Source organism: Daphnia magna, linkage group LG5, assembly GCF_020631705.1.
Source record: "Daphnia magna isolate NIES linkage group LG5, ASM2063170v1.1, whole genome shotgun sequence".
NCBI lineage: Eukaryota > Metazoa > Arthropoda > Branchiopoda > Diplostraca > Daphniidae > Daphnia > Daphnia magna.
Genome location: NC_059186.1, coordinates 10,204,970 through 10,222,924, shown reverse-complemented (window position 1 = coordinate 10,222,924; position 17,955 = coordinate 10,204,970). Strand labels below are relative to the sequence as shown.

Below are 17,955 nucleotides of genomic sequence, written 5' to 3'. Positions count from 1 at the left end.
CAATTCTATTCATCAAAAAATGTAAAGCGATGGTTCTTTTTTATTTAAAAAAAGAGAGAGTCTAGCGGTAGCGGAAACATGGACGACATTCAGTCTACATACATCCCGCCAGAGCTGATGGAACAACGGGCCCTGGGATTAACGGTCGGCATTCATGTTTGCGGGGAAAGCCAGTAAAAAAGTTTGGTGATGCGACACGTTAAGAAACCAATTTACAAGCCGCCACGTAGCCTGTCGAATAGCTACTCGGCTTGCGACGTTCAAGTAGCTAATAATAATTTAAAAACAAAAAAAGGGGGAATCGGATAACGAGATATTTAAGCAGCCGAAAAAGTGGCACACACCTGGAAAACAAGAAGACGTTCCACAAGAAAATGGACGGGGGCGGTGTAAATGGCTGCAAGAGCTAAGGTTTCATCGTTTATGCAAATGTAACATCATCGTCGCGTTCAGCTCAAATTGCCTTTGCCGCGCACATAAAGACAATTTTTTTAAAAAGGGGGTCGTTGTAAACGATCTCTTTTTTTTTTCTCTCTTTTCATTCATACATTGACACACCAAACATACTTGTTTTTAAAAATTAAAAAATAAAATAAAAACGTGAATATGTTCAGGACAAAGAAGCAGAAAATTCATTGGTAGAAGTGTTATTTTTTATTTCTTCTTTCAGCTTCAATTTGATTGCATTAACACAACGGTCTGCCAGAGGTCGCCCTCTCTGTTACAGGAGTTAGAACGCCAATTAAAAACCGTCCCTGTGCCATTACGGGGCAGATGGTATTGTCCTACACACCCAAACACTCGCACGCTAAAGGCTAGAAATAATAAACTACCGGATCTCTGTTATGTTGCACGTCAGGCGATCCAATTAAAGTGTTTTCCCCTATTTTATTTTATTTCATTTTATTATTATTATTTTTCGGGACCCCCCCCAAAATGTTTTGGCCAGGTGCTGCTGTGTGAGTCTCGGCAGTTATCATAATACTGCCCTCTATCGTGCAAGAGCTAATTTCATTGTATTTTTGTATACACGTTTGACAGGTAAAGAGAGATACGGGTTGGGGGTTAGAAAAATTAATTTGGTTTTTCCACGGCAAAAGGGGTTTTCGTTAAAAACAAAACAAAATCCCATAGCCACTCACACACGGGGGGAAAAAAAATACGTGAGAGGGGAGATCTTGTGATGGACAAGGGGGTCTCGCGATACGAGGGGGGGTTCATTCACCGGTAACTCAATCATCATTATTAATTGTTGGAACGTCATTTAATAACAAGGTTAGGTGCACTACGAGGTTTAGGTAAAGCAATCCCCTAATAATTTAACTCCACCTCCCTCCTGTTTTTTTTTAAGGGGTGTGTCATTTTTTGTTTTTCGAAAAACTTTCACGACCCCTTTTGATAACTCAAAGAGGGAGAGAAAGAGATAACGACAAACAACAAGCAAACAAACAAAGGCGAAATATTATTAATTTAATAAGTGGGAGGGGAAATGATTTTAACGACGTTACCGATTTTTTTTTTTTCTCCGACAAATTGCATTTAAAAAATGTTTTTATTTGTTTTCGGCCGTTGTGCGGTAACGACGACATGTGACTTCGCCTCACATGCGTGTGTGTGAGAACGGGAAACTAGTTAAAACGATAAAGGTATGCGCTAGTCGATTACCTCACACAGGGAGACGTAAACGAGTAAAAGAGAAGGAAAAAAAACAAAAACAAACAAGAGAAAAGGATAAATGTCCAGATGTTATTGTCCGTGGGGCCCGGTCAGATTACACGGATTTACGTCCTAGGAAACCAACACAAATAGCAACGGAACAATAGAGCGACGACCAAAAGTAGAAAAGAAAGGGGTTGTGTTGGACAAATCTCTCTTTTAAAAAAATAAAATAAAGAGGCAATAAGAAGAAGAAGAAGAAGAGAGAGAGAGAAAACCCACAAAAATGTCTTTAGATAGATTTTTAAGGATTCCGCCCCGACGCCCAGTCACAATCAGATTAGCCCCTCCCGAAAAAAGAAAAAAACTGTGTGTCTGATGTAGCGTCAAATCAGCCGTGAGTGGCAAAGAACTTGTGTGTGTGTGTGTCCCTGCCGAGATAATTTCTTACAACCGGGGATGGGCGTGTTTTAGGTGGAACACAAGGAAAGAGCGGAGCGGATCTTCGAGATAATAAGCAAAATGTTGGGTACACACCTAAGAGAGAGAGAGAGGAACAAATGAATTCGGCGGCAAATTCAAATTTGAATACGCAAGGGCGAGCCAATGAACGTCCCCCCCAAAAGAAAAGGTTCTTTCGGTTTCAGGTTTTTCTTTATCGGCTTTATGATACAATTAGCAAGATTGGAGCGGTCACGTGGAATATTCGAAAGCTGATTGCCCATTAAAAATTATGTAAAAAAAAAAACAAAGCAACAACTATGGAACGAAATACAATCGTTGGAAAGCTGTTCTTTTTAAAAAGCTCTTTTTCTGCTCACGTTTTTTTGTTTTTTTTTTGTTCTACGTGACAGATGCAGAGAAGAAGAAAAAACCTATTTCAGCATGTTTCCATTCACACAACAAAATACCGCGGGAAAAAAAAACGTGTCTGAAAACGTGATTTCAAAAGATGGGAAATGTTTGTTTGTTTAACGACTTAAAGAGACGCTTAAAACACGACATCTTTGCTTCGTTTTCCTCTCATTCTAGGGGCTGTCAAAAGTTTTTAGAAAAAATAGGTAATCCAAACGGCATTTGTGATATTTAAAAGAGAAAAATTCCGACTCGTTTCATGAGAATTTTCCGGGGCAGATGACAGACTCTACAGCGCAAGAAAACAAAAACAAATGAGTAGAGTAACTCGTGCGCGCGTGTTTTGAGGTCTGGTATGCATCCACTCGTGCGATAAAGATCCATCATCATCATTTTTCCATCAACATTGCACACGCAATAGGCACACGGGAAAATTTCGTTCGGTTTCGTTCGGTTTCGTTCGTTAGTTTTTCTGGAGTTTCGTTTATTTAATCGCTCACTTAAGCCTGTGTTTCCATAAGGCCATCTAGCGGTCTAAACAGAAACTGGACCGAGCCTCCTATCTGGCTCGGGCGAATGCTCATAATTCCGCGCAATTTTACAACACACAAACACACAGAAAAAGAAACGAAATGCGTATGTGTGTTGCGAAGCCCCGCGGATAAACGTCGGTGATAACATTACTGCACGCAAAAAAAAAAAATATATACGGTTCAGACACAACACAAAATCCTAGCCAGAGTCAATACGTAACGTCCCATCACGGCCGATAATAACCCCGGAGCGTGGCAAAACAAAAGAGCGATCAATACGTCGTTGGTTAAGTTCGAAGCACGACGGCGCAACTCATCGTGTTCACGAACGATGAAAAGGTTTAAAAAAAAAAATAGGAAATAAAAAATAAATAAATAAATGTGAAAAACAAAAAACAAAAAAAGAGACAGAAATTCCAGAACGTGGGAGATGGGCAAAATGCTTTTAACGACAAAACAAAAATTATAACTAAAAAAAAAGAAAGAAAAAATCGAAATATTCAAAGACCGGTTTTTCGATATGGATTGAACAAGATAGCGGTACTTTCCATTCAAGAGGACCACGACAGGAAAAATAAAAGAAATAACAAAAAAAATACTTCAAGAATCTTTGGACCATAACAGATTGGCACATAAAACATAGGTGTGTGCGTGTATGTTTGCTGCCATGGCATGGAGCGAGGAAGCTCGACAGCAAGAAAGAAAGAAAAAAAATGCAGTCTACACGATTTCGAGAACGTTGGTCGGACTTTGGTTGTTTTTAGTGAGAAACGACAAGGAAGCAGAATTGGATAGAGAAGGACCGAAACCGCAGCAGTGAAAACCACACGAAACGGAATGCTTGTCGCTCGCGTGGGAAGCTCAGCTCGAGCCACTGTCAATAGGATTTCCTTTTATTTCTCTCGCCTTATCTATTCATCTACCCACTATCGTTTAGATAGCGCAGCCAAGCGTGGCATTATCGAGCATGCGGGAGGATTACATCAATTATCTTGGAATGAAAACAAAACAGAGAAGAGAGAGAGGTCGCAAGTCTAGGGAGAATAAAAACTGAACGAATGTGTAGACTGGCGGAAACAAGAAAAAAAAGATAACCAAACGTGGTAATGGTTGAATGATTGGAGGAATTAAAAAAAACATTGCTAGTACCAATAAAACACGAGTTTGCCGAGTCAATGTTCTCTCTGTTCAGCCCAGTTCCTCGCCACAATACAGCCTTTAGGCCAAAACTATAAAGCATCGGGGGCCCTTAGGCCCGACCATAGGGGAACGTAAAAATATGGACATTAAAGACTTTCACCACAAGAGAAAAAGGCTTTGGTGTGGACTGTCAAAATTGTATCTTTTCTGGGCTCAACGAGACTCAATGTAAAACACTCTTAAGCCATTTAACAAGAGAATATGGTTGATCTTCTTACCTTCGATGCACACAACATTGTCTCTAATCTGCTGTCCCAGGATAGGATCTGGTATGGATTCGATGAGGTCGTAGATGGCATAGATGGAAGGATGGACACTCTCAAAGCGCTGAATCTCCTGCCTGATGGCCGTTGAGTTGTTCCAATATGGTTGAACCTGAGTCAGGGGACGATTGATGCTCATTCTCGTCAAAGTGGTTTCTTTGGACATAAATGTTTTTAGATGTTGTCAACAACCAGGAACATGTTTTTCAGACGCAGAGACTCATGTCTGAAATCACCAAATGATGGAAATGCCTTTCAATGTAGTGATCTGGTAAAACACTGCAAACAGTCTGACGAAAAAATCAATCGCCACAAAGTGCGATTCTTTAAACGTGCCAGAGCACAGGCTGAAAATAAGTTGCACCAACACAAGCAATTTGCTGGCAAGCACCCAAATGTTATGCAGTTGATGTTGCAAGATCTGGCTGAGACTTTAGAGTTTGTGTTTTCGCTTGATATTACAAGAAATTACATCAAAATAGAGAAAAAGAAACAAACATAGCACGGCTTCGCACCTGCTTGCTTGGGCTTTTCTGTTGACAACGAAGACGCTTCACCATTTTTCCGCGCAATCTACACTCTCTGTCTGTGGGTATACAACGTAGTCCGCAGTGGCGCCAAATACAAAGGTGGCAGTAAAGGGGCGCGCGCACTGACGAGTGACGACAAAGATGCCCTTATATTGCCGCGTATACTCTATTTTTTCACCCGGATTTTTTTTTTTTTCTGAAAATCTTTAAGTCCCGCATATTATTACCATAACAAAGTAAATCACGATTGAAATGAATAAATCCAGTTTTGTCATTTAACCTTTTTTTTCAATCTTATTCTTTTTATTTGTTTGAAACAGTTATTATAAGTGAAAACACTGATGATAAAAATCAACCTGACGAGAACAGCGACGCGAAACAATGTCCATTACAAGTCAAGATACATGACTTGCGAGGCGGCCATACTCCCGCAGAAACTTAGAACCGCAGCCGAAACAATGACGGCTGTCGTGCTGCCGGCGGCTGAAATGATGGAACCCATTGATGACGAAAGGATGAACTGAGCTAGAAAGACCATTGAAGACACAAGCGCGACATCCGTACCAAGACCTCGGACGGTTGTCGAACACTGACGAGTTCCGCTGGCATCCTCGGCAAACTTTAACGAAGAACAAGATAAAAAAAAAAAGATGCAACAAAGCCAATTAATTTTTTCTAGTTGCACACAAAGTTGTTTCGCGAACAAAAGTAGGTCAACTTAAAAGGTGAACTCAGCTTATCTATCTACGCCACATTACGTCACAGCTAATTGGTCTTTTCCACTCATCTTCGCTGCTCGTAAGTGAACTTGAAAGGATTGAAAATTCAATCTTGTTTTGACTTTACGTGACGTTCAAACATTGTCTGAGGCTTATCGATTCCTTCGGAATGCATGCCCTTATACAGTCTCTTTTAGTCGAACAACTTTTCTCTTATCGTTTTGGACACGTCAACGTTTTGAATCAAACCTGAAACGAACTGAACTGAACGAGGATAGGAATAACAAAAATATGGGCGTCATGCTGCTATAAATACCACTTGGGACGCGTGGTAATGGGCCACAAGCAAGTAGGGCATCGTGAACAAAGTTGAGTACATCACGCCGGCAGTCCACGAGAAAATGATAACACCAGCTGGACTTCGGGTCAGAGCCATCAGTATCATACCTGTTTTTGTTTTTTTCGTAACGTTCACAGGAAAGGTTAGTGCCACATGCCAAGTCGATGATTGACGTGGCAATATGTCAAAATCAAATACCGAACGTGTAGACTAGCTGGCCGCCCATGTAAACCTGACGCGCCCTGTTTGAATCCAATTGTGAGGACGGACACATCGAACGTGTAAAAAAAAATTTTCTTTTACCGAAACCGCTTGACGAGTCGTTCAATGATGAATGAATAGCAAGAGCAAGATAAAGAGTACATGGCCATTCCCCAGCATGCGAAACGAACGCCTTCCTCGTAAATTTCCCGTTCGGGACTTCCCACCGGAGCCTGATGTTTACGGAGATGTATGCGTGGGAAAATTTTTTTTTTTTCTTTTCAGATTATTGACCACAATAGAAAGCGACATTAGCCAAGCGTAAAACGACCTTGGGATTACCACCGAAGACAGCTTCGCCAACGAAATCAGTGAAGTAGAGTGAGTAGCAAACGAGCGACATCCAACAGAACAGGTTCGTCAAGCAAAGAATCCTCATCGATTTGGGCATGTAGATGATTGATGTCACGTATTCACGCAGACTGATCTCCCCTACGTGTGGCAGTGGTTGAGTTTCCAGTTGATTGATCTCAGCAGGCTCCTGAAATTCATTCTAAAATCGACGCCAAAGTTTTAAAAAAACTGGCATTTCATTTAGAAAAAAAAGCTTTAAAAAAAAAACAAACGGCGTGATAAATCTACCTGGTTATTAGGATATTCCGTGAAGGAAGACTCTTGGAATCCGGGATTATCAACGCCCATGTGATTGGGCTGATACGGATAATTTTCTTCCATGGTGCCGTATGTCTTGGATGCTTCAATCTCCTCTTCGAACTTGCCGTACTTTTCGCCATCAAGCATTCGACGCTCCTGTTTTATTAGGTCATTCAATCACCCATGTATAGTAAAGGTTAACCCGAAATGGGCTTGCGTATAAGCTTACGTTGATCGATTCGACATTGGAAGAATCGGACAGGACGTCAAGCGGGATCTCGCTGAAGCTGTACAACGTGATGATGACGCACGCGATGAATATGAATGTCACTAGTGTAAACACGGCTCTGACGTGTCCACCCAGCATGACGCCTATACAGGGAAATCGTATACTAGTTTATCGGTTTTTTGGAGCCTACATAACAATATGGAAGGCCTTCTTTCTCGAAAATGACATTGGATTCCAAGCAAAATAAACTACCGTGTAACACGAACCAACAGCAGCCAAATATAGCCTTCAATACATTGACTCAACTTGGAGTTGAGGAATAAAATTGTCAACATATATATACACGTAGATTATAATAACTGTGTGGACATTTGGAGAGGGAAAAAAAGGAATTCCAGCACTCTGCATTGGAATGGCCAGAATTTTCTGTTTTATTTCATGTCGTAACAACAGTCACGCAAGCTCTTAAATACTTTCTTCGTATAAACGTGTTTCTAGAACTCTATTTTTTTTCTTCGTCCCTTTAATTCAACTCCTAAACGTTATCTCGTTTATCTCTTTCTGGAGAAAGAGAAAAAAAAAACGGGTAATTATAAGAGCTTACCGATAAACGTGTTGTCCCAATTAATTCCGCCCATCGCGTAGCCTAATGATCCTCCAAGTCCGGCCATGATTGTAAACGTGCTAAGACCCAGGGCGTGATCCTCTATCAAAGACACAGACACACACAAAAAATATATAGGGTAATTACGCACAGTTATAAAGCAACAAGCGTTTTAATCAAATCGTCTGCATCTGCGGTGGGTGGAGCAGCGATGAATGATGATGGCGGGGGGACCCCAACCTGGAATGCAGACGTCGAGAAGATAAGCTCGAGAAGGGCTTTGGCAAGCATCAGCATCAAAATCAAGAAGAACAGTGCCCAAAACGGTCAGGAAGATGCCCCACGGATGCGAGGATGTGTCCACTACTTCATTGATGACATCGGCCTCGTCGGCAACGGCAGTCGTGTTTACATTGCCGCTTATCTTCTCGAAAAGTTCTTCTTCAGGATAGACATCGCCCATTAACTGGCCAAAATATTTGCCGTTGGGGACCAGCAGTAAACCTATTGCACAAAATTAAAGGAGACATAAAAATGGATATGCCCTTTATGTTCTACCAGACGGGTTTTACACGATCGTTTGGCTATATACTATATATAGGTACAGGATGTGATGCAACCCGGATACGACCCATTATTATCATCAAACGAGGTTAAAATACGCTGCTGCTGCTTCACTATCGTTCGTAGTCTCACATTTTTTGGGGGAGTCGTGTACCTACACTTCTAAGGAGCCATGTTGCGCAGCTGCGATGACGGATATAAGCGTTTTTCAGGTTCTTTTGTCACACACGGAATACATCCTTGGCCCTGTCTACCCTTACACACACAACTTTTGTGCAATCTACAGGAGGGTTGGATGTAGTCGCCGTGTTTGTGACGTGAGATGCCCCGTCAGAGAGTTTCTCCTCACCTTTTTCTTGTCGTGTCTGAATAGACTTCTTAACAGCCTACGGAGGGGACTGGGTTCTTTACTTTGTTTTCAGGACGTTAACAAAAAAAAAGTTTTTTAGGAAATGGAAAAAAAAATGACTGCCCTAGCGTATTGTTGCATCAATTACAGCTTGAAAATTGTTATTTCCATAATAATTCTACACACAGCCGCTCTTAACTGCTGTACAAACAATTTTTTTCTTCTTCCCCTTTTATGTTGCCTCTGTGAAATCAGCAACAACAACAAAAATGGGAAGTCTGGGACTTGTACACAACAATAGTCACTTTATTGGCTCAAAATTTTTTTTCATTTCCTAAATCCCTTCTATTATTACTTGTATAATCGAAAGACTTTCTGTCAAAGCTATTAGTTACACGTTGGAAAATCTTTTCAAAATTCATAAAAAAAAGGTAGCTCTCGAGTGATTGACACGATGAAAACAACCCTCCCAATTTTCTACCGGTCTCTACGACCGTCAGGGAAAAAAAAATTCTCAGCTGAGATGGTAAAATGCAAACAGAAGATTAAAGAATTTCGTTTAACGTGTTGCCAAAATGCAAGATCAATTCCACTTACCCAATATGATGCCGATGGATAAAAGAATGATGAAAGGTCGTCTGCGTCCTAGTCGGGATTTGCATCGATCGCTGACCGAGCCGAGTAGCGGCGTAAGGAAGAAACCAATTATGGGACTTAGGCACCAGATGAGGGTCATGTTGCGGTGCTGAATGCCAATGCCCAGAAGCGTCGGTGAGACGAAGGCTGTTTCTGCCGAATAAGCGAATTCAATGCCCATCACGGCCGCCGACACGCGGACTAATTCTGCCCTTGATTTCCTTCTGCAAACGGAAAATAAGAATTTAAAAGAATTAAATTCTGTTTGATTTCCAGAGAAATGAAAAATTTCTAAAAATGGAACTACCCCTTATTTTTGTAAGTATCTTCTATTCAGTGGAGACTATGAGGTCGACTGAAGAAGGAATAAAAAAATTAAAAAAAAGGGACAAAAAGAAAACTTCTGTTACCACAGTTTACTATGGTGGGCCTATATTTATTGTCATGGAACAGATCAGACACGGTCGTGAAGTATAAAGAGTGGGGCGCTATTCAAATGGAAATCTATCGGTATGAGCAAAAGAAGGGGAGAAACGTGAAAAAGGCTGCCGCCTGGTGGTTGGTACTGGCGCGATGGCACAGCAATTCAATTTGATCTAAAGTTCCCCCGTGTCTTTCGCAAAAGAATATAAACAACCTATAGTGATCTTAAGAGGTACGGACCTATTTATAGGCTACCGATGACCTAATAGAAAATATTGGAAAAAAAAAAAATAATTCTATAATAAAATGGAAACTGAACAACATGCGAGAGAGAAATGGATCGGGTCCAGCATTCAGAACAGTCTGGCGCGCACTCTTCATTGATCATTTGATATCAAAAGGTTTCCATCATTTTGATAGTGTGCCTTACGTTGGTTCCCTTTCACTTTCTATTTTTCAGCCGCTATCGATTCAATTTTCGGGTCTTTCAAAGGAAATTCAAGTTTATTTCTTGGTCATTAAACTTCAACAACAGACCCCACCCCTGGTTTAAAAACTCTCAAAAGCGGATCTATTGGTGTTTGTATACAGCGCTAATTACAAGCCAGCCACCGTTCTTAATGGTTTTTTTTTTTCCTGGTTCGTGTGTAAAGACGCAACACACTTCACCGCATTCGCTAATCGTTAGTTTCCTATTCTAACACCACAATCACACATTAAACGAAAGAAAACTGGATTTTTCACAGATTACATTAACAGATAAAGGGAGATCAGTTCATTGGAAACTGTCAATCGCTTTGGTGTGGCATGATGTAAATTTATACAATTTCTATCTTGAAATTGAACATTTCAAGACATCAAATATAAAGAATGGAGCGGGGAAAAAAAATCTAAACAAAAAAACCAGCTGCTTTCTCGACCAGTATACGGTCTCCCTAATTGGATTACTGAAGACTCCCCTGTTTCTGCATTACACCGGTCGTTCCGTGGATGGGGTACAATGTAAAATACATGTCTATATACTTCCACCATTGGTGATAAAAAAGAAAAAGGCTTTCAAACTTTAAAAAAAAAATAATACTGTAGAACATCTAAGCCGCTAGAAGGGCGATGACTATCTTACTAATTGGATTAAGTTGCATCGCTTTTTTGGGGCGGGCATTTTGTTTGTATTGCCTCTTTTTTCTCGTGACGTTCAGCACAACATTTCGCTACATTCAAAAAGAACGAACGGTTTTTTTTTCAACCATATAAAAAAAAATTGGGTTTTAAATCTTAATATTAATTTAAACTGATGCCGTCAAAGTGATTACCTGTAGACGTGAGAATAGTCCCCCTCGTTGCCTTTATTCAAACTGCTGATGGCTTTCTCCTTTAGACCAGTGATTTTCTCTGACGTCCGTGACTTGATTCCATGCAGACCTCCTCCCTGCGAGGACAGATTTTCCTGGAACGCATGCCAGACGTCAATTGCCCGACCTTTGAGCAGGTGAAGATTTCCAGTATAGCCGGCTAAACGTTCAGCCATAATTTATTGAGGACTAAACGATATCGCAACAAACAACCACAGATTTAAACGCTTTTTTTTTTTTAATACAACAATAGTAGAACGCATGCAATTAAGAAAATCCCGCCTGGAACACGGTAAACAACACCCAAAGTCTTCGCCGTGTTGCACGCGTTTTACCCGGTGTGCGTCAAGGAGAAGACTCTTTCCTTCGATGACCAAAAGTGTCTGCTCAACGGCACTGGCAACACAGAAAAAGGGGAAATAAAAGTGGCCCCAAAAAGATCCTAAAAGTCAAACTGGTGGTCTCTGTATAGAACGGCTGGGCGCACGCGTGAGACGTTATAATATCTAGAGAGAGAAAGAAGCCCCAACGAAGACACATAACACCCAAATAAGAGGGAAAGAATTTATCAAATAAAAAGCCAATATACAACACAAAAAAAATCCTGAAATCCTTCTGGAATAACTGCCGATGACCCTGTAATACATCAATTCCCCTTTTTTGCTGCGGGACACGAAAATAAGCTCCCGTGGGTGCGTGAAACTTATATGTGTCTAGAATCGACAATATCCAAGATGCCAGCTTGCGCTAATGAGTCCCCCTTTACAGTTTGGGGTTTCTGTCAAAACGCAAAGTCATCAATCATTATACTCATTTGTTCAGTGATATCGAACAACAAATATAATCCATATTTGAGAAAACGATAATGATCCTTTATATCAATAACGAGCATCGGTTTTGTGTGATGGACACGGCAACTATAAACTCGTAGATCGGCCAGATACACAAAGTACCGTTCCGTTTATTTACGTCAGCTTATTGTTTGAAAAATTGCAATTAAATTCAGCTTTTCTAAAAAAATTTGTCTGTTTAGAAAGTTTAGAAATGAAAACAGGGATCTGTGTTGAAATGTAAAAGAAACTAAAGGCCTGCGTGGAATGAGGAATAAACAACAGTGTTGCAATGGTCCACATGAGCAACGGAGCGGAATAGATCATTTGTAATAAAGAGTAAAAATGGCGACGAGGGGACATTCATACGAAAGAGTCGCGAGAAAAAAAAAAAAAAAGGGAAGCTTGTATAAACGGGTGTAACGTCTGGTTCAGGACTGATAAACTGCTGTTACATACAAAGAGAAAGAGAAGAAAAAAAGGGAAAATGCAATGGCTGTATATTTGGTGCGCACCGACTGTTAGCTACAAGATAAAACGCCCCTTCCGACATGTATAAAGAACCCGACGACAATTTTCGATCAATTTCTTATTTTCTCGTATATATTACATTCGGTTATATATAGGCCTATATACTAAGAGACATGGTGGTGTTAAATTGAATACAATTGTCGATTGGCGGCAGCGGCTCTGTGTGTTTCTATGGCTGCTGTGACGGAGTGTCGCTCCTGTGGGAGTCGATAGCGGCCGCACAAAGATGAGGATCGAATCGCCTTTGCTGTTGTTGGCTCGTCGTTTTATTCCACGACTGGAACGGACTGTTACTCACAAGCGCCGGATGATGGTGTTGTATTGTTTGGTACTGTTGCGTTGACGACGTCCAATCTACCGTCCACAATGTTGGGACGGACGTGTTGATGAATGACCTGCTGCTGTTCGAGTCGATAGGAGAAGAAACGGCCGCGTTCAATTTAAATCTGGCCGTCATTTGTTTCTTCCATTTAGTCCGGCGATTCTGGAACCAAGTCTTGATCTGAACTTCAGTTAACGATAAGTTCTTTGATAATTCCATCCGCTTGTTAACGCTCAAATATTTGTCCACCTGGTTACGTCATTCAAATTGCGGACAGATGAAAAAACAAACAAATCTTGATGATTATTCGCGCTTGTCGTGAAACCACTGCCATCTACAGGGTTTGCTGGTCGTTACGTTTACTAAACTATAAAAAAAGAAAAAAGGATTCATTTGAATCTCACCTTAAATTCAGATTCGAGCTGTTCCAGTTGTTTGACACTGTAAGCCTGTCTTGGTTTGCGATCTGCACCTGGTCGACGATGTCTCCGACCAACAGGTTTCGGAGCTATTTTAAAACACAATTTTTGTTTTTAAAATCATTTGCCTCATTAGTCATTCGTTAAAAAATAAAAAAAAATCACCTTGGAGAGTGAAGAAAGGTGGCCGAATCGTTTGGCTGAACCATCCTCGATTGAAGAACGGAGGGCAGCCATAACTGGTATTTAGCCAGGAAGTAGGAGCTGTGCTTTCGGACTCTAAGAAATTGACAGACGATTCCGTTTCGTCGATATCAATGTTTTGCCGGAATTGATGTCCTTCATCTTCTTCGCAACTGCTACTATTGCAACTGGCAGATAAGTCGGCTTCTTTATCCGGTGGTCTTTTTATTTCTTCCAGCGGACCGTTTTTCAACCGGTCAACACCGAGGATGCGCTCGATGGAGAAATCTTTACTATTATTTTGCTTCCGCTCCGTCATGGCACGCGTTCAGCGACGTGTCTTGCGACAAACTGGCGGACGTTGAACGGATGTTTCCGACCAAATCAGCCAGTTCACCTGGTTCTCTTACCTTTTGGCAGGCGATTCTCAATACCTCGAGGAAATAACACAGACGATAAAAACAAGCAACAAATAATCTGAGGCAACTCTTTTCTCTACCACGTCGGAGAGGGTGTGCTTTGCGCCGAGAGACAGGCGCAGAGTGAATCACGGAGTCGGCGGGCATCTCGCATTCAGCATAAATTGCACCCTGGTAACGGTGCGTTATATTTGATCACGTTGTTCACACCTTTATGGTCGAGGATGGGTTGCGATATGACAAACGGGGGTGTTTACCCAAGGAATCTCGGACGACAACGCTAAGTGGTACTTCATAGCGTCCGGTGGGGCAGCTATAGCGGAGCCCAACAGTTTTGATTCACGGGCAAACATTAGCCTGTAAGCGAGAGATCTCATGTGGGTTCACGCATACATAAGTTTGAAATAGTGGTGCTATTATTGCATGGCGTTATCTTCTCAGAGGAGGGTTCTGCTGTATCTAATCACTTTGCGCAGTCTTGCCAACATTTTATTTTCTCGGCCATGACGAACGTTTATGGGCTACTGCTGTGGGAAACCGTTTAGATCATCACGAACAAGGCAGATTTACGACGGCCAATTAGCGCTAGAGACTTTCCATCACAGGCTTGTCATACCTGTGTATTTGTCTGTGTAATATAAACAGTTAAACTCTATGTGAAGGCGTTACTTATCGGACACCATTGACCAACTTTTGAATTTCCCCCTTCCCAAAAAGGCTAAACGTACAGACAAATGTCATCGATGAACGTTTGTTCCACCAATTATTGGAAATCTTGAAAAGAGGAACTGTCCTTGTCCCACTCTTTTTCTTATAACGATTCTTCATTGTACAATTTGCAGCTGTAGCCATTTTTAAGGATACAGAGGGATGTCCATTTAGCACAGCCGGACGGGTTGCTATATGGTTAAGGGGGTCATCAGCGCTTGACAAAGTAAAATTCAGTACATTTTCTTGTAATGACCAGTCGTTATGTCCGTTCCTAGCATGAAATTCAAGGACTACCATTACTTGTGTTCACGCATTTCAGATTGTTTGAAAAATGCCCGAATGATCGAAATGGATGCACATATACGCACTCGTCCGGAGCTATAGTAGCAGATAGTACGTGTATTCAATAACTCGCGGTAGGGGGTAAAGGGGGTTTGGAGGGATATTTATACCTCTCTGGATATTGTTGTGGATGCAAAATGGAGCGGCAATAAAGCACTGATCGCACTATATTCACTCGATGTATAGGCCTATTTTGTACATGGATATGAAGCTTCATAAATGGTGACGCTCATCCATCTTTCTCTCGGTCCAATTGCCAGAGAACATCACAGTACAAATAAATATAACAGAGGGTGCATTTCTATATATGTGAATGAGTCTCGCACATATTTTCCATGTCCCAGCCACTTGAAAGTTCCATCAGCCGTTTCATTGATTCGATTTCCACACGGAAAGATCAACAGGGTCGTTACCTCTATGCGTTTCGGTATGCTGATGATGAGAACAGCTCTGAACTGGACGATGGACGCTTTTCACTCTTCGTTTCTCTCCACTTTGCGCATATGTTTGTCCATATAGAGATCCATATACAGCCCTGTGTCGTATAGGGAGCAGCTGAGAAGGGCAAGAGTTCTTCCCACGACTGTGAGGGAACCGCCGCAACAGTGTGGTCGAAAAACACATCATCGAACATTATAGCCAGTCTACTATTTTCTCTTACTTCTGTATGTCTGAGCGTACGCTTCCAAATAGCGTCAATCTCATGTGTATAGACTATATGGGTGTGTGTGTGTGTGTGTGGCATTTCACATCGGCCGGGCTCTCGGAAAAACAGATTGCATGAGGCAATAATATCACGACTGACCGAAAAACATGTTTTCGTTGTACACCGCTTTACACTGTAAAAAAGCAAATAGATTTAAGCCTATAATTGAAAGTGGTGTAGTAAGTGATGGTTTTCCATTTTGCCACTCTTGAGATATTTACTGCTCCTAAACGTACACCTTTAGCTAAGTAGGCTACATTTTGATAGTAAACATGAGGTGGGGCATCAGATTTTTTACTGTGTACGGCAATGCCGCTGGCAAACTGTACTGTTTAAAGCCAAGAATCAAATTGTGTTAGGAAAAAACTGTATTTTTAACTGCGTGCAATACGATACAATGTTGTCCTAAGACCTTAACTGATACACCACCCTTAAATAAATTAACAATAACATTTAAAATCGACTGGGTCTTTAATGGTGATTGCTGTGCCTTTCCACACAACTTCAGTTTTCCTTAGGCAAAGTGTTGAGGTGATCCATGGCAATAAATCTGGCGCTGTTGAGGAGGCTCATCAACCGTGAAAACTTGTGGGATTTCCTAGCCAGATTCTTGAAACCGTTAGTGTCGGAGGAGGAACGCTTGTTGATGTTATCGACAAACGTGCAGAGTTGACTGAAATTCGTTCTGAAGGCATCGTTACTGCACAGACTTCGTATGACGAGAACAGTAAAAACAGCGCGGAAATTCAAAACAGCCAAAATGCCAATGACAGCCAAAGGTACAAGAATCAGAGGCAATGAGATACCCAAAGCAAGATGCTTCTTAACAAATTTGTTCTTCTCTTCGTGGTCCTCGTAAGAGTGCTGAACTAAGTCTTCATTGCCATAACTGGGCACAGGATAAGAAGGAGCAGCTGGATAACTAGCAGGAGGATAACTTTGGGGATAGGAAGGGGATGGATAACCGGATCCCATAGCGTAGCATTGGCGATGTGAATGGGTGTACCACCGTAAGATGTCGAGTCCCGAGAACTGATTTTGTTGTAACTTTGATACGGTGATGGCCGGTGCGAATAAACACGTGGATTATTCAAATAGCCTGAATTCCGGCTGCTGATTCCTTGTCCCCAGTTGGTACCTCCATTGGATGCGTCCGTCAGTGATGAGGTTTCACTGTATCGCAAACCAACCAGACATTTAAAATTAAAATGTTGGCAGTTGTAATGCATAGAAGAAGAAGGTGATTTCATTTACCTGATGTGTTCTGTTAAACTGTTTGACGTGAGCTCATCAGCCACGGCCAAATAAGCCAAAGCGATGAAAACGATGAGAGACAAAATCGGTTTGTAGAGATTCATTTTTTTCAAACTGAAATAGGAAAAGTAATGCTGTTTCGGCAGGATGTGTTGACCAGGATCGAGTCCGAGAACAGAGAAGTATCTACCTGATGCAAAGAGCAGAAACGATTTGAAACAATAAGCGTCGATGGACGTGCTTTTGTACTCTTGTTCGATGGCAGGTTGATGGCGTCACGGAATTGTCGATATTATCCAAACAGTTACGGGTGGTCTAGCGGTGTGTTTACCAGTTATAGATGAACTATAGTTCAGATTGACTGATATGAGACTCATGTATAACAAAGCTGGTCACCAGGAAACTAGGCTAGCAATTCGCTAACAGCTGTCTTTTATTAAATTTATACGTTTCTGATGATAATATCAAAAGAGGTTTTGTATTGTTATATGCGATGATTATCTCTCCTATCGTTATTCCCGCTAACTTTTTTTAAGTAAAAAAATTTGAAATATGGGTGACATAGACCATTTGCTTTAGTTACGGTAAATCCTAGCTTAAATTCTGTTTAATGTTGTTCAAAGGCAAAGCTGATAACAAGTAAAACAACAGGCATGAACTTGGATCTCTAGAACGAAAACAGAAAATGAATCTCGTAAACAACTGCGTCCACGTAGACAACGTAACACTTGGACTGCGTGATGCGTAGTGCGGCACGTTACGACCGAGTGCACAACATCGTGACTACAGAATGACCTGTGCTTGTTTACCGACAAATGAAACCGCTATATGGAATCTAGCTCGATCTAGTCGGTACACTGTAAAATTCTGGACTTCCTACTTGCCCCGTATACTTCCTTGATGTTACTTGGTGATATTGACACATGAAATTTCACGGTCGACTGCAAACAAATACTAGATGACGTATTTTTCTTTTACATCACAAGGGTATTAAGCAGAGATATGGGTTGGTTAATGAAATGTAACCAACCATTTCATGCGACGATTAAATAGGTAAGTAAATCGTATTGACTTGTGCAACGATGGGTAAAAAATCGCTGACCTTCGTACGCCAACCTTCTGGAACCTTC

At 41.3% G+C, this 17,955-nt stretch overlaps 4 protein-coding genes across 4 annotated transcripts in view; all 4 read right to left on the bottom strand.

The window, feature by feature from the left end:
- The window catches only part of LOC116923774 (centaurin-gamma-1A), a 29,581-nt gene extending 24,492 nt beyond the window's left edge, over nt 1-5,089 (bottom strand). Inside the window, 1 exon segment of the mRNA XM_045173714.1 lies at nt 4,463-5,089. Within this exon segment, the coding sequence (XP_045029649.1) occupies nt 4,463-4,673 (211 nt within the window). The 5' untranslated portion in view covers nt 4,674-5,089.
- A 228-nt stretch (nt 5,090-5,317) lies between these two features.
- Nucleotides 5,318-11,521, bottom strand: LOC116923776 (proton-associated sugar transporter A). Its single transcript, XM_032930305.2, has 11 exons — nt 11,070-11,521; nt 9,295-9,557; nt 8,025-8,288; nt 7,785-7,886; nt 7,181-7,323; nt 6,940-7,107; nt 6,629-6,850; nt 6,400-6,530; nt 6,295-6,338; nt 6,073-6,203; nt 5,318-5,656 (listed from the first exon to the last, which is right to left on the bottom strand). Exons 1-11 carry the CDS (start codon nt 11,282-11,284, stop codon nt 5,426-5,428), a joined length of 1,914 nt encoding a protein of 637 aa, XP_032786196.1. The 5' UTR covers nt 11,285-11,521; the 3' UTR covers nt 5,318-5,425.
- Nucleotides 11,522-12,421: 900 nt separating this feature from the next.
- LOC116923773 (homeobox protein ceh-31) lies at nt 12,422-13,946 on the bottom strand. Its single transcript, XM_032930303.2, has 3 exons — nt 13,376-13,946; nt 13,196-13,299; nt 12,422-13,040 (listed from the first exon to the last, which is right to left on the bottom strand). The coding sequence occupies exons 1-3, from the start codon at nt 13,710-13,712 to the stop codon at nt 12,639-12,641; spliced, it is 843 nt and encodes a 280-aa protein (XP_032786194.1). The 5' UTR covers nt 13,713-13,946; the 3' UTR covers nt 12,422-12,638.
- Nucleotides 13,947-16,440: 2,494 nt separating this feature from the next.
- LOC116923772 lies at nt 16,441-17,283 on the bottom strand. The gene is made up of 2 exons (XM_032930302.2): nt 16,826-17,283; nt 16,441-16,744 (listed from the first exon to the last, which is right to left on the bottom strand). The coding sequence occupies exons 1-2, from the start codon at nt 16,927-16,929 to the stop codon at nt 16,441-16,443; spliced, it is 408 nt and encodes a 135-aa protein (XP_032786193.2). The 5' UTR covers nt 16,930-17,283.
- Nucleotides 17,284-17,955: the final 672 nt, after the last annotated feature.

What these genes read in the sequence shown, in the direction of transcription:
- LOC116923776 (XM_032930305.2), bottom strand. Translation starts at nt 11,284, where the DNA reads ATGGCTGAACGTTTAGCCGGCTATACTGGAAATCTTCACCTGCTCAAA. An exon ending in GACTATTCTCACGTCTACAG is followed by an intron (nt 9,558 to 11,069) that starts GTAATCACTTTG and finishes TTCCGTTTGCAG; the next exon opens with AAGGAAATCAAGGGCAGAAT. An exon ending in CCAGCTAGTCTACACGTTCG is followed by an intron (nt 6,204 to 6,294) that starts GTATTTGATTTT and finishes AAACAAAAACAG; the next exon opens with GTATGATACTGATGGCTCTG.
- LOC116923773 (XM_032930303.2), bottom strand. Translation starts at nt 13,712, where the DNA reads ATGACGGAGCGGAAGCAAAATAATAGTAAAGATTTCTCCATCGAGCGC. An exon ending in ACCTTTCTTCACTCTCCAAG is followed by an intron (nt 13,300 to 13,375) that starts GTGATTTTTTTT and finishes GTTTTAAAATAG; the next exon opens with CTCCGAAACCTGTTGGTCGG. An exon ending in AGCTCGAATCTGAATTTAAG is followed by an intron (nt 13,041 to 13,195) that starts GTGAGATTCAAA and finishes TGACGTAACCAG; the next exon opens with GTGGACAAATATTTGAGCGT.
- LOC116923772 (XM_032930302.2), bottom strand. Translation starts at nt 16,929, where the DNA reads ATGAATCTCTACAAACCGATTTTGTCTCTCATCGTTTTCATCGCTTTG. An exon ending in AGTTTAACAGAACACATCAG is followed by an intron (nt 16,745 to 16,825) that starts GTAAATGAAATC and finishes TTTGCGATACAG; the next exon opens with TGAAACCTCATCACTGACGG.